The sequence below is a fragment of the Calliopsis andreniformis genome, chromosome 5 (genome assembly GCF_051401765.1).
Source record: "Calliopsis andreniformis isolate RMS-2024a chromosome 5, iyCalAndr_principal, whole genome shotgun sequence".
In the NCBI taxonomy this organism is placed as follows: domain Eukaryota; kingdom Metazoa; phylum Arthropoda; class Insecta; order Hymenoptera; family Andrenidae; genus Calliopsis; species Calliopsis andreniformis.
Genome location: NC_135066.1, coordinates 7277553 through 7292655, shown reverse-complemented (window position 1 = coordinate 7292655; position 15103 = coordinate 7277553). Strand labels below are relative to the sequence as shown.

The 15103-nt window shown below is 47.3% G+C and overlaps 1 protein-coding gene across 4 annotated transcripts in view; it reads left to right on the top strand.

Moving 5' to 3' along the window:
* Positions 1-8633, top strand: part of Eip93f (Ecdysone-induced protein 93F) — a 29954-nt gene extending 21321 nt beyond the window's left edge. For 2 of the 4 annotated variants that reach the window (XM_076379182.1, XM_076379179.1), the window contains 4 exons: positions 2133-2607; positions 4899-5139; positions 5919-6819; positions 7117-8633. In XM_076379182.1, the coding sequence (XP_076235297.1) occupies positions 2133-2607; positions 4899-5139; positions 5919-6819; positions 7117-8425 (2926 nt within the window). In that variant the 3' untranslated portion in view covers positions 8426-8633. The remainder of the gene's footprint in view (positions 1-2132; positions 2608-4898; positions 5140-5918; positions 6820-7116) is intronic. The other 2 variants (XM_076379180.1, XM_076379181.1) reach the window with 2 other exon arrangements.
* Positions 8634-15103: the final 6470 nt, after the last annotated feature.

Below are 15103 nucleotides of genomic sequence, written 5' to 3'. Positions count from 1 at the left end.
AGAGTCTCGGATCGCGTCGACGCATGCGCGCCATCGTAATTAACGATAAGATAGCCCGCCGTCGAAACCGCACCAGCGAAGTCGAAATTAGAAGCACGAGCGATCAACCGAACGAGAATCGCGTCTGTAACATTGGAGAACAATTTTCTCATCAAATCGGGGAAATGGAGGTGCAGAGCGCGTTGGGATGATTCAAGATCGCTCGCGAGTCTTTATCTGTCATTCCTTGTTTTTACCACCTTGCTATCAGTTTTATCTTAATCTGTGCTCTAAAGCCACGATATCAGCGCGCTACGGTTCTGCTTATATAGCATGAATGAGTAACAAAACAGTGTCGAATGATTTAGAGATTAAAGTAGTTAATGTACTCGGAATTGTTGATTGAAAGGTATATAAACTGGTTAAACAAAATACTTTACCAACAGGTACTAGATAGGCAAAACAAAGAATAAGAAATCGACCAACGATTAACAGGCAACGTTGCGAGGTGTAGGTGGGGGTAGAATGGTCGAAATGCACTTTTATCAGCTTACACTGCTGCCCGACAAAGAACAGGTCGATGAACTCATCAAGGGGGGCCACGGTTTCCATGAGCCACAAACGAGAAGGGGGAGGAGCTTTGCACGATGAATTCTTACTGTTAATCTTATCGACAAACAATGAGTCAAATTGCAACGGCCTTACAGTTTGACGCGTTTGCGTTACTCGTTTCCATCGGTTAATTCTCGTCTCTAGGAATTCGAATTTTTATTTAAAATGTTGAAGAAATTTCTATGAAATCGCCGAGTAGGCGATGCATACTGCATAATCGCAAGACTCTGCGCAATGCGAATAGATTTTAACCAGGTTTGGCCCGTAAATCAAACTCTGAGAATGCTTTAATTGCGTAACGATTCGCAGTAAGTTCCCCCGTCGTTACCTGTCTAATTTCGTACCTCGAATTCGTTCTAATACACTTGTATACCGAAGATCAAAGTGTTAACGAAACGCTGTTGGATCGATTCGCTTCTCGTGCACAACACGTGCGCGTATCGCGGCGGCCACGTGGCCGTTGCGTACAAACCGTGGTGCAAGTTAACCAATGAACCAACCACCCTATGCACGTGAGCCTGCGGTACGAAAAGTGCTGGTTACCCTAACTTTGTTACGATAACGGTTTTGCGTGGACAATACTGCTCTATGCAGAGATATTGATTAGTTTGCTTCTATAGATCCTGGATACAACCTCTAGCGCAATTTCGTCGGTGCATCGAGCTGTGTATAATACCTTAACCCTTTGATTGTTACTGACTCCTATAGGCATTTCGGGAATCAACAAAGACTGTGCATTGATCGCCTACAGACATCCATGTTCAGTAAACAGAGAAGCGATAGAATTGTAAAAGTTTCACACATTGAGTATACAAAGTACAAACCGCATTCTAATGAGAAAATTGTGAGAAGTTGGAAATACAAAATTCTGGAGAAGCAGAGATTTGTCTTATTGAAATTTGAAAGTGATGGTAAATCTGTGTATTGGAAGACACACTATGTAGTTCAATGAAAATTGAGAAGCTTTTATCTATGACAGTTCTTTCATGAGGATGCGGTATACAAGGGTTCGGCTACATGTTGGAAAAAATTGTAGTGTTTCCAGATACGGGAAAGTCAAGAATAGATTACAGATTACAGAAAATCAAGATTTAACAATACACTATGATAAATTATACATTTTTAAACACTTATAGTTAATGAATGAAGGTTTCAGCACAATTTTCTAATCCCTTATTTTCATCTGATTTCACATCTAGAATCGTTCTTGAAATTTTCCTTCACCTGTAGCCAAACACCTTGACTAGAACTGCTTTACACTATCCATCTAGCCAGTAGCGGGCTAGCCTCCGTGAAACATTCCCCAATGCATTATAGATGGTATCCGTCTGCCGGCAGAGTGTGAATACTAGCAGATGGTCACCATTTAAAATACTCTGGAACGAATTGAACAGAGGCTAACATACCGTCACGTGTACACAGATAGTGTAAGGCAGCCCTTGCTCGAAGTACCACAGTCAAAGGGTTAAAGAGTAAATCGAGAGGTGGAGGGACACCGTGGCAAGTCGTTACTTTTAAAGAATACGAGATTTCTCCAACAGGAAGAAGAGACGAAGAAATAATGCAGTAAACGACATGGAATGTTCTAGTTCGTGTTACCGCGCGAAACCGCGTATGACCGGTCCGGTGGCGGCTGTAGCGGCGGCAGCAGCTGCGGCAGGCGTCGGTGGTGTCCCCGTGGTGGGTGCCGGGGGTGGCCGGAGGGCCTACACCGAGGAGGAACTGCAGGCCGCCCTCAGGGATATCCAGAGCGGCAAGCTCGGCACGCGAAGGGCGGCCGTGATCTACGGAATACCGCGTAGCACCCTACGCAACAAGGTCTACAAGCTTGCGATGGAGCGCGAAAGGGATGCGTCCCTGAGTAGCACCCACTCACACCCTCACGAGCCCGGCGCCCCAGCCACCACCACCACCACCATCACCACCACCACCACCACCACTACTACTACAACTACAACACCACCAAATACGACCCAAAACGCCTCCGCGACCACTCCGCCCCCGCAAGTGGATGAGGTAGGTTTTGGGGACAGAACAAGAGAAAAAGAAAGAGAGCGTGAGAACGGGAAAAAGAGGGAGAGAGGTTGCGAGAAAGACGATATAGAAAACAAGCGTGAGATGATACCGATGTACACCTGTACAGCTGGCGTTACGATAATATCTTGATCGGTCATACGTCGCAGTGTATCCCGTGTAATTTGAGGATACGTTGTGCGTACGTTCTAGAGAGAATTGAGAATTGGCAAACAGTCGAGGGTTGAAAATAGATAAAGAAACGGTGAAGAAAGTATGGGAGGCGTAGCGTCGTGCGAGGAACGCTGGGACAAGCGTAGAGCGTCGTTTCGAAAGCACGCTTCTTCTGACACCGGTGGCACGAGTTTCGTTCTTGATCACCATACTTTTCAAAGTTTTTCACTTAGAATGTCCGATAATCGCCTCAGTGACGGTAGAAGGAATCGTTCGCAAGCTCGGGGTTATTCTCTATCCCATCCCATGCTACTTTGCCCGATCGTTTTTTTATTTCCCGCGTTCTGAACTAGTTTCCGCCTCTTTTCCTTCGTCTTTAGATATCTTCCGTCGGATCGCGTACATTTGATTAAATGCAATCGTAAAGTTCCTTTCAGGTTTGGTACGTGTTCCACCGTCATTATTTATAAATTATCGGACGTTACGAAGAAAGATTACGCTCGATTGAGGAGGTGCCTTTGGACGCGATTTATCTTGAGCACAAGATGACGCATCCAAGGACAACGAGAGACGAAACAGCTCAATGAGTATGACGAGAAGGAAGGGGGGATGACAGAACGATAGTACGAAGAGAGAAAGAGAGAGAGAGAGAGAAAGAGAGAGAGAGAGATGTATCTCCATAATTGATTCGCGATTAAATACCGCCCATTTGTATCTAAGTGTGGTTTTGGTTAGGAAGAACGAATGGAGCTTCCCCAAAACATACCTCTGCCACGGTGATCGTGGTACTCGCGTGGACCGATTGCTCGAAATGTCGAAAAGGTACGGTCCCTTCATTAGCCATCTCCAGAATCGAAAACGACAACGATTAAATAGACGATAAAACCGACCTGAACATATGCGAAGGAATATCGGTTCACGCGATTCCTGGACGGTCGCCGTGATGCTCAGTAGTGTCGAATGTTATTGCATGGGCTGTTTAACTCTTTTGTCTCACTATTTGTAGTTTAACACACGGCCACTTGGTCTTGGCGAGGTTGCAAGACTCGAGGTAAGTTCTCGGGACGATCGGTTCGAGCCGAGAGGAAAGTTCTTCTTGGACGCGATCTTCTGTTTTCGCCGGGCCAACAACCCCCGAGTTCGTTGTCACAAATGCGCTTTTTTGTACCTCGACACTCTGCATCCTCGATGTGATTGTATAGACGATCGTGCTTCAGTATTGGTTGCCGATTTTTCGATGGCAAGGATCTTACGTTCAAACGTTCACCAAAGTATTGCTACTTTGACGTATATGTTCGTGGAATTTTTACGAAGGTTGTTTTCCGGTAAGGCATGCTCGCAGGTGACGTGGCTTCTCGAGCGAGATCATTTTGATAATTTATCCGAAAGCGTGTTCCGAGATACTTTCTGTCAGTCTCGAGTTTCAAGCGATGCATGATCGATGGTACAATTTTGGGAAATTAAGTTTCGGTCAGTAACTCGATCGTTAACTTTCTGTTTAACGATGTTCTGCCTGGCGTTGTTAGGAGATTCGCAGATAGTTTAGTTTTTGGTAGATCTTTTGGTTTGAATGCATGTATCTTGAATGATTTTTGCGAGGTAAGTGTTGGTGTGTAGCGTCGGGCTCTTTTTACTTATTAGGGAGCGAAACACTTTCGAGCTGGTTCTCAATTTTCGATCTTGCCTTTCTCTTTCTTTTCACACGGGAGAATAGAGTAACAATAGAAAAGAGAAAATCCTGCCGCGAGTAACTTCAGTGCGAGACGGTTTTCGTTTTCGTTTTATTTTTATTTTTTGGTACGTAACGCTTATTTGCGAACAGTTCTTTCTGGCAATTCCTGCATGACGCTTGGTCATTCTGCATTTAACGAAGAGAAGTACTTACATGGACAACTCGACACCGTTACAACACAGACACACGCATACAAAAACACAAGTAGAACGCCTCTCGATGAAATCTCAACGGCAAAACGTTGTCGAGAAAAATGTCGAGTTTTACGATGATGATCTCAGCAGAGGACGACTTTCCTCGAGAGGGGACTTTTGCCAATAATACGTACTTAAATTTGTTCCCCTGGTCAGGGTGTGCAGAAAACGCTAGAAAGAAATCTTCTTAACAGGTGGACGACAAGGAACTGTCCGGAGCCGAAGAGGAAAAAGAAGTCGAGAAAGCGCTGCTGAAGCCACTGTTGTCCTTCGAGGATCTCGTCAGGTTTTCCGCCCTCGAAGGCAGCGGTGGAGATTCTCTGAGAACTCTGCTTCAACGGGGACAGGAAACTGGAACCGAGTGGCCAGGACTCGAGAACGCAAATATCGGTCCGTATATACAGAAGATGCTTGCAGCGGCTGCGCCGTTCAAAGGTAAATCTTTTGATTTAAATAGCAAACTACGAGTCATAAGGAAAGGAAACTAGTCACCCATTAATACCAAATCGATTGAATCACTGTTAGAACGATTTGGTCTTGACTTAGAGGAGCATGCAGTAATTCTTGTTTGGTTTGAAGCGAGCTTGTTACCGTGACGATACGATCGAAAACGTCTGCGTTTGTCGGAGCGTAGGATTTGGGTTAGTTCCGATAGATGGTAGATCGTTTCATTCGCTGACTGGGCAACTAGTCTACGCCAAAGGCCGAGACGAAAGTCGAAAAGTGTATTACGAGCTGGTAGGTCTTCGGAAATCGATAGAAGCCAGGCCCCAGTCGACGGGTCGGTGACACTTTTTCCACCTTCTGAACGGAACTTCGCTTAAGCAGCTTAAACAGTTCTCAGAAGCTAATCTGGGATTAAGACAAATGTCCGTAGGTGCAAAGAAGCGACGAAATCGTGTTTTCTGACGAAAAGAGTACCGGTACCATTGCGGCATAGCCTGCATCTTTCGTAACGCACCTTGGAAACTAGCTTTCCAAACAAATCGGTGTATCATACCTTGCCGAAGAAATTGTCACAAGTCAACAATTTTTAGTTTAAAGTCATCTGCGTGGAGTATATTCTGATACGGCAAGATTTCAAGTATTCGTCCGAGATTTTGTACTCCTCTTTGCGTAACAGTTTTATGTTCTTCACTTGCAACAGTTTTCTCGCAAGAGCGCGATGTATCGTTTTATCTTCTGTATGAAACACACGTTTGTTGAATTCACAGGCATGGAGACGCAAGATTATCGCATTCCAGAGGTGATGAGAAGGCTGATGAGCGAGGATAAGAGGCTAAACAAAAGTGTAAACGGGGACCAGTCGCAGCCACACCATCAGCAGCTCCATCACCAGCAGTCCCACTCGATGCATCCGCAGGCGCAGGGCCAGTCGCAGACACAGACGCAACAACAACGGGGTCCGATCACCAACGACGACTTCAATCCGAACATCGAGGAGGAAGCGAGTGACAGCGCCCAGGGCAGAGCGATTCTGAAGATTCCGTCCTACAAGCCCGCGAGCACGCCGGGTTGCTCCAGCAAGAACGGTGAACCAACTTCCGCCGCTTTCGCGCAGGGCTTCGCTGCCGCGGCGGCAGCCGCAGCTACGGCGTCGAGTCCAGGCCTCCTGGAACGAGCCAGCCCAGCGTTCTCCGGTACCAGCAGCCCGACCAACTCGCTGGTAGGAAAGACGGTGGCCGTCAACTTCCGGGACGTCATAGCGAAGAGTATCAGCGTGAAATTTCAAGAGGGTCAGACAGTCGCCACGGCAGGTATGTCCGGTTGCCAAGCAACTGGGATGGTCCAGTCGCAGCAGACCATGGCCACGGACCCGAGTCCGTTCAAGAGGGGCCGATACACGCCGCCTCAGCCGACGACGCAGCAGTCGCAGTCGCAACCGAAGCCGCAGGCCCAGGACGCGAACAAAGCGAAACCAGCCACCGGTGGTAAGGGAACAAGACCGAAACGTGGTAAATACAGGAACTATGACAGGGACAGTCTGGTCGAGGCTGTGCGCGCGGTTCAGCGGGGCGAGATGAGTGTGCATCGCGCAGGCAGCTATTACGGAGTACCACACTCCACCCTCGAGTACAAAGTTAAGGAACGGCACCTCATGAGGCCAAGGAAGAGGTATGTTGCTTTATACTTCATCGAGATACTACAGGGTAACCTGTAGGTTGATGTGGAGGGTTCTCTGATAAGTTTATTGTCAAGGACACGTTTCTGAAGTCAGTTTATACTACTTCGAATGCTATATTAAGAAATTGCTAATCGTATTTGCTTTTCGGTTGTCCTGAAAAATAACAAAGAAAAGTTGAGTCATATTCTGACATGTAGAATCGCCTCATAAAATTTCTAGCACCCCTGTTATTCAACATTCTGCATATCTATCGTTTTCTCTATTGATCTTTCGATGAATTGTTCCAGGGACCAGAAACAGTCGGACGACAAGACGAAGGAGACTGCGGCGACAGCCGCGGCAGTGGCTGCCGTGAACATGCGACCCGGCGCGACGGATAAGAAGCCGACCCTGAAACCACAGAAACCATTCACCCCGCCAAGCGGTATACCAGGCCCCAACGGAATCAAGATGCCGCCGTTCATGGAGGGCATGCCCCACTTGCCATTCGCGCCGTTCAACTTCTGGAACCCAACGCCATTCATGCCTTCGCCGTTCATGGCGGGGGCGCCGAACGTCCCCACGCTCCTGCCGGAGCAGTACTTCGCGACCAGCAGGATGCGTGGGCTGCAGGAACAGCAAAGGAACGCGGCCATGGTGCAGCAGCAACATCAGCAGCGGGACAGGGACGGGATCGGCGCGGCAGCGACGACCACCGAGTCAGCCAGTACATCGAGCTCTCGCAACACGCCGATGACGAAGGCGTCGCGAGAGGTGACCGAGAGCCTGTACGACGGTTCGGGAGCGAACGGCAGTTTCCTGGACAATTTGATCAGGTCGAGCCTCGAGACAGGAATACCAAGGGACCAGAGGGCGATTTCGGAGGCGAGGAGCCAGCAACAGTCCTCCTCGCAGCAACAGCTTCCGGAGACGATGAGGAGCAAAGCGTTGATCGACCAGTTGTGCAGGAACTCGAGGCGGACGCCGGTGCCGCGGCTGACTCAGGACAGCAGCGAGGACGAGAGCTACAGGGGACCATCGGCCGCGGGAAGGCCTGTCCCTGAGAGACCGGAACGCGTGCCCACCGTCGACCTCAGCCCGTCACCGTCGGAGCGGGGCCGCGCGGACGACGGCAGTGACAGGCTCACCTCTCCGCCGACGCCTCTCTCGATCTCGAGAACCGGAAGCAGGGACGAGGACAGTGCGCGCGAGTCGAGAATCGATCGTAGCAGTAGGGAACGCGAGGTGCATAACGGTGGACAGGATGATCGCGATAGAAAGACTCTGACCATTCAGCAGCCGCAACAGCAGCAGCCGCTGAATAACTACCCGGACTTACTCTACGCCGTATCAACTGACAAAAAAAGTGCCTGTGATAGTAAGCTTATAGTAGATCATTCGAGCCAGAAGACTCAGCAGCAGCAGCAACAGCAGCCGCAGCAGCAGCAGCAGCAGCAACAGCAGCAAAAGGAGTTCGCTGCGGTTGGCGGGCTGGTTGTGCAACTACAGCGGGGCTACAACAGTGGGAACAACAGGTCCGGTGAGCAGACCAACAGTCAACAATCGGCAGAGCAACGCGGCCCCGTGATCAGTATGGAAGACTCCGTTGAGCAGTAGAGAAAAGTCGGTATCGTTGGTATCAGTAAAGTATAGAGTAACGAATATACGGCGAACGGTCCGTGTACGATAAGCCCATTGCCGCCCAAGTGCTACACGGCATATCACGCACCGCGTCGCCCTTCCACGCCACAAAAGGAGATTCTCGCTCGACCTCTTTCCCTCGATACACCTTTTCTCTTATTCTCTTCCCCCCCCTTACGCCTTCTCCTTCAAAGTTCGCACGCTCGTCACATTCCCAGCCCCTTTTCCACGTGGACACACAGATGATAATTCGGCGTCTCTCGACGGTCGGCGTTCGCCGAGAATAAAGAGCCGGAAGTACCGAGCACAAGATGTTGCGTCAACTAAGACAGCAAAACGCGACCGTTTCGAGGAGTGGGGCGTCAGAAGCGAGCACCTCCTTTCGTGGGTGTCGAGCAAAAGGGACGATCGAAAAACGCGAAATGTGGCACGAAACGATAGTAGCCCCAGTAGCCTGACCCTGCCCTTTCCATTCCGGAAGCCCCTTGAACGTCGCGAGGCAAGTTCGAAATAGGAAACAAAACGGGGAACGAAGAGACGTGTAATGAGAACGCGTAAGCGCTACCCAACCGACCAACCACCCGTGAACCCACTACTATTCCATCAGTTGAACATATCCGGCAGCCGATTCTCCGTCCAGCTGACGGTAGGTCGCACCGGAAGGAACCCTTTCGGCTATGGCGGTATTTCGATTCGGAAAAACGCAAGAGGAACGGATACAGGACACGATACGACGTCACTGTACAAACACTCGTTCACGTACACGTATACACAGGATAGGTACACCGTAACTTCTATACACAGTCTCACACAATACACACGTACATGGACACCTTTGACACCCTTGGATAGACAGAAGCGCCCCGGCGTACACGTGCACGGGCGGCTTAGGTGATATCCGGACGAAAATACAAAAAAGAAACGGGGAACATGTAAATCGAGCAGCACGTAAATAGTCCGCGTAGAGGAGAAGGAAAAAAAGAAATGTAAGAAAATAGACGTTGGGTAGGAGCGCGCGATGAAATCCAGCGAGAGGGTTGCCCGGCCGACTACGCGCGCGGAAACGTTGGCCGCTACCAGACTTTTTCCAGTCGCTAGAGGACACACAACATGAGAACAAATTGCCGACGCAGCAACGTATTTTTTCCTCTTATCGATGTAAAACTACCTAAATGCAAACTTATTACCTACTACTAACATTACTTAACTCGTAAGGAGCAACATAATTATATAAGGGATGATATATTATATATATACATATATTTTTGGTCATTACGAACGTATGCGAAACGAGAAACGAGCCAAGACTTTTGTTGGCGCGCGTATAGGTGACGTTTTTTCATAATGTGCGACAATATTTCTCTAAATCTCGGTTATTTCGAGGCTGGCGTTCGATAAAAAACGCGTCCTACAACTCCGAAACGGGTCGCACGCTGGAGTAATAAAGGACGGGAGGAAGGAAGGAAGGACGGAAGATGGAAGGTGTTCTGGAAAACGGTAGGGGAGTATGCTCGTCGATGGGAGGACGCGTCTAAATTTGAACAATCAAGTAATGTCTTCAAAAACGTGTACCATCGGTTTCGGAAGTGGAAGGAAAATTTGCCAAAATCCTGGAAAGTTACGAAAATCCTTCGTTTCAATTGCGTCTTCTCGTCGATGAGAGCCACTCGATTCCATATGAATGATAGGGAGGAAGAAACAACAGACATGTAGGCTTACAAGAGTATTTCGAGGGAATGGATTATTGTGTAGGCGCGCGCTTGCTCTCGACTCGGTTGTCTTTTACCGAAGTGCTGAATATTTTCTTACGCGCGGCAACGCCCACATTTTGATACGAACGCAAATTTTCTACTGCGTAGAGAAACAGAGACACCGACAACGGCGGCATTCGTAGTGTTTCTTCGTGAAGAAAACGTACACTCGATCTCCAGGATCCGTTTTAAACCGAATCTTATTATTTCCGCCATGGGTGGATAGTTCGAACGCAAAACAGAGCCGAAACTTACCTTTCTTTCCGACTTTTCTACGACTCACGACCCCCTATATCGATCGTGTACGTTTTCCTCTTGACGATGAACAGACAACAGAGAAAACATAGTGAAATTAGACGAGATCCTGTCGAGTTCAAGACCAGTCGCCATCGTTTTCTGGGAAGTTTAGAAATTTCAATTGAGCAAATACACTACAAAGTCTACTCGTCGTTTTCGTATCAGGGATTTAACGAATTTTTAAAAGCTTTTGTCGATTGTCTCGACAATGACGACGTTAGCGAGTTTTAGGGGGGTTCCCTGATTTTGCAAGGATTTATCATATCGTTGAATAGGAACGAGAGAACCACGAAGAACGCCAGTCCCTCCTATTTTGGCTAATTTTTGTCTCAGGTTATTCGTGAGCGTCGTGCGCGCGACTATCGAGGTATCTTCTCGTATTTTCGATTAGAATTCCGTTCGGCAGGAGATCCTTGACTAGATGAACACGTTGAGAAAAGAAGTGGCGATTTCGTCGTTTCGCTAGTTGTAGTAGCTAGGCAGGCCGTTGGACCAAGACGAAATCGACAAAGGCGGATTCGGAGCAGGATAATTCGTTCGTTAGTCGGACACGCGTAGAGGACGAATCGCGCGGAAGGAAACCTGCGAGGTTCGGCGCGTGGTTCCGTGGGCCACGATTTTCCGTCTTTCTCGAGTGCCGAGAGGAGGATTTACAGTAAAGTTGGTCGTTAAAGGACAAGGACAAAGGAAATGAAAGGATAATCCACGCACTCATCTCATGACTCTCTTTAAGTAAAATAACGACTGAAAGACTAGGCTGTACATAAAGTATAAGGCATGTATGTTCGGTGTTTAAAAAAAATGCAAAAATTCCTTATTAACGCAAAAAAAATTATACCTTACGAAAAAAACGTAAATTGTGTAAGCAAGGCTACTTTCTCGGTGTTTTTTGGAACTAAACTTAAAATTTATCCCTAAACTTAAAGCAAAAAAACCGTGAATTTTAAGAGGTAACTCTAAAGGGAAGAAAAGGGTGTGAGACGCACCCACGCAGAGAAGCGCGTCGGAAAAAAACAAAGCAAGTTATTGAGTGTAAACGTTAAGATCTCCTTAGGGTTAAAGCAAAAAAAAAAAAAAATAATATGATGCTGAACAGCAGAGAACACAAGCGAAAAGCAAGCACTAATCATGATTGTGTGTAAACGTAAATTTAAACCTTCCTTCTACCCAGTGTCCACTATATCACCCCTTTCTAATCACTCACCAACCGACTACCCGCTTCGCGTCAAAGTGTAAATCGTTCGGTGTGATCTTAACTACTCGATACCTCGAAACAAGAATATACCTTTTTCTAAACGTTCAATAGGCACCACACCAAAAAGAAAGGAAGGATATTCCTTTACACTCGTTCCAATCACCGCCCCCCACCCTTCTCCTCCTTCTCCAGCCTTCCTTCACCCTTCGTTCCTGTCCAACTTTACTCGCACCCCTTGTAATCGAGCCCCTAATCACCTTCCTACCCCGTGTGAAATCCAGTTTCACCGATACGCCCGAGATAACAAGAAATGCCCGATATACCCTTCACGAAAGATTTATCGTTAGATGTGAAAAATGAATATTTATCGTGCGGATGATTATAAAACGTGCGTACACTATAATTGTCGTTAATTCAATTACGGTTACGAAGGTATACGTCGCGACGTTCGTATCGCGTTCTCTGACCCAGGAGTCGGTCCCCGTCACCGTCGACCCATCCGGTTCGCGCCAGCCATCCGCAAGGAGGCCTTCACGCAACCCGAGCGACAGCTGCGGCGCGTCCTTGTTGTTAATTCTTCAAAAATGTTACGACCAAACAAAAAACGTGTATCGGCGAGCCTCGTGTGTTCATACGTAGGAGAGTATTGAGATTTCGGGTTGATCAAGGGGCAACAGCGGTGCGTTACTTTGAAAAATATTCTCACCTTCGATTCGTCGGATCCCACGCACAATCACCCCTCTGCCTCGTGGAGTTCTCGCGTAACGCGACGATAATCAAAACGTATTTCGGAGGATCGATCCCTTGAGTATGTTCGTTAGGCTTCGACGGTGACAGCCTCGACTCCTGCACAAACGAAGTGCGTGTGAGCCACGAATCTCATTCCAGCTCCGCCTCGAATGAGACGATCGGGTCGCGACAATTGGGACGATCGGCGCTAACGGCGTAATTAACGAGGCTGCCGTGTAATAATTTCCCAACGACACAGTCGCGTCAACGTGTCTGCCGCAGCGATTTCGAATCACGAGATCGGCATGTTGCGTTCCTGGCTCGAGCGGTTTCGAACTTTTTCTTTTTCCTTCCGTTAATTGCGGGAGACGAGTAGAGGATACGTGGAAACGCGTTTTCTAGAGAGACAATTCTCTATTTTTGCGGCGAATATTTATTGTAAAAGAAAGGAACAAAACAATTGGATAACGTTCTGTGATTCTAAACATTATCGGCGATTGGAGACACTGTTCATTGGCTGTCGTAGCTTGTTCTAGGAAAAATTCGCGAGGTCAAAATTTGTTCTTTTATTCGAAGGCAACGTAGACGTTTCGCACGGAATATTAGGTGGAATGAAGAGGACGCGTAGGCTAGGGCAGATATCGTTGCGAACGCGACTGTAGAAGAAGTATCGATTTTTCTTTTCTTTTTTTTCTCTAGAGGGGGGAGACGGCGGGATCGGAACGTGAAATCGCATTCGTACGAAATTAAAGGATACCTGGTTATATCCACTGTCGTGAAATCGTCTTCGAGGAGCGCGACTTCCACCGCGAGGATATTTGAAAATTCGTTCTCTCGAGAATACGTCGGAGCGAAGCTGCTTCCCATCGGCAGATTTCCGGCCGTCTCCCTCTACGTCGCGGGCGATACGCTAAAAACGATCCGGCGAGAGACGGATTGGTCGAAAAAACGGGGAGGAAAAGAAATCTTTAAGAATTAAAAGAAGATATATTATATTAAAATATCTGTGATGTAAAAAGTAACAAAATTTTGATGTATATTTTTCACAAATTATTGTAACCAGCTAGTGTATATGTATAAGATTACGGATATAAAGAGGAAAACAAGATACTATTGTAATTACGGTGTGTGGAGACAAACTGACAAGTAAGAGAGAGAGCGAATTGAAAGCCAACAAGCGAACAAAGAAACAAAAAAAAAAAAAGTGAAGAAACGAGTATGAGGAGAAGCGAGATCGCGATATTACGTTTATCCACACCGGTGGTCAGATGGGACCAAGATGGCGGGCACGTTCGGAAAGTCGGGCCCAAAGATTCCTGTTTTTTCTATCCCCTTCGAAAACAGAACATTTTCACGCTGGCATGTTGCTGTGTTGTATCAAAACGAGTTAAAGGAAAAGATATGTATTTTTTTAAACGCACCTCCTGCAAAGTCACGCTCGCCAAAATTAAACGTTCATTCTTTGCTATTTTCTCTCTGACTGTTCATCGGTCTCGCGATATCGAGGGACGAAAGTATTTTCAGGTGTGTCGAGTCCCCCCCTCCCTTTCCCCTCCAAAAAACTGGAAGATTTGGCCCGATTGGCCCTGAAACGGCTCAATGTCAGCTACCTCACAGTGTATCGTCACGTTTGATACGGTTGGTGTAGGGGAATGTTCGCGTGTCTCGGTCGCGAGAGGAAATTGGATGGCCGTCCGTCGATGAAACATTTCCGGAAGCGTTTCTATCGTTTTCACGTTGCAACAGAGATGGTCGCTCGCTCGGTTCCCTTATTGAAAGCTAACTGTTTGTGTGTTTCGTTTCGAGCGCGATAAAGTGTCAACCATTGGCGAGGAACTTGGGCGTAAGATAGATTTCTTTTTACTATTCTTTCAACCGATGCTTTCAAGATTTCGTTGATCGTGTACTCGAGCAAATTCAAAATCAATCAGCGTTTTCCAATTTGAGGTTTGACCTAAATGTTAATTATTAAACGGCCAACTGCAATCTTCGAAACGGGAGACACGCGAACTCCAGCGGGGTAGGATCGCGTAGAAATGGTCTAAACAGTTCCAAATTGTGCCTAAGTTTTGACGTTACGTTTTTACGACTCGCAAACAGAAGGAACGACGAATGTAATACCGTAGCAGTAAACAGGAAGTTTAGTTCGAGGGTCGGGAGACGGTGAACAGAGGATAGGGAGAAAACCGAGTTGGGTGACTTTAAAGCTAAATTTCGAAAAGTATATTACCTTCGTGTACACACGTTCCAGGGCCGTCCGGCCGCCATCTTGCGTTCACTTTTACGTTTCGTTTTGTCGAATAAGTGCAATTAGGTACACCGACACTACACACGGACAACAGTACACACCTGTTCACTCGCCACGACACACACTATCGATACGCGAACACTGAATGACAAGCATCCACACTTGTACACACGTACACGTAAACAAACGTCGATGAAAAGTAGAAAAAACGAACTGTTACGCGCTAGGTTACCGTTTTTTAAATTCTATTTTCAATTCACGCATTCTCGAATGTTGGGATTTTCGTGATCAACGAAGAGCTGGCCTGTCGTTCACATAGAAATACAAGTACGGACACACACTCATACGGTCACACAGAACACTGCACAACACTACAAGATACACGAGACACGTGACACGTTCACACACGGGCACACTAAGAGAGGAAGCCGACG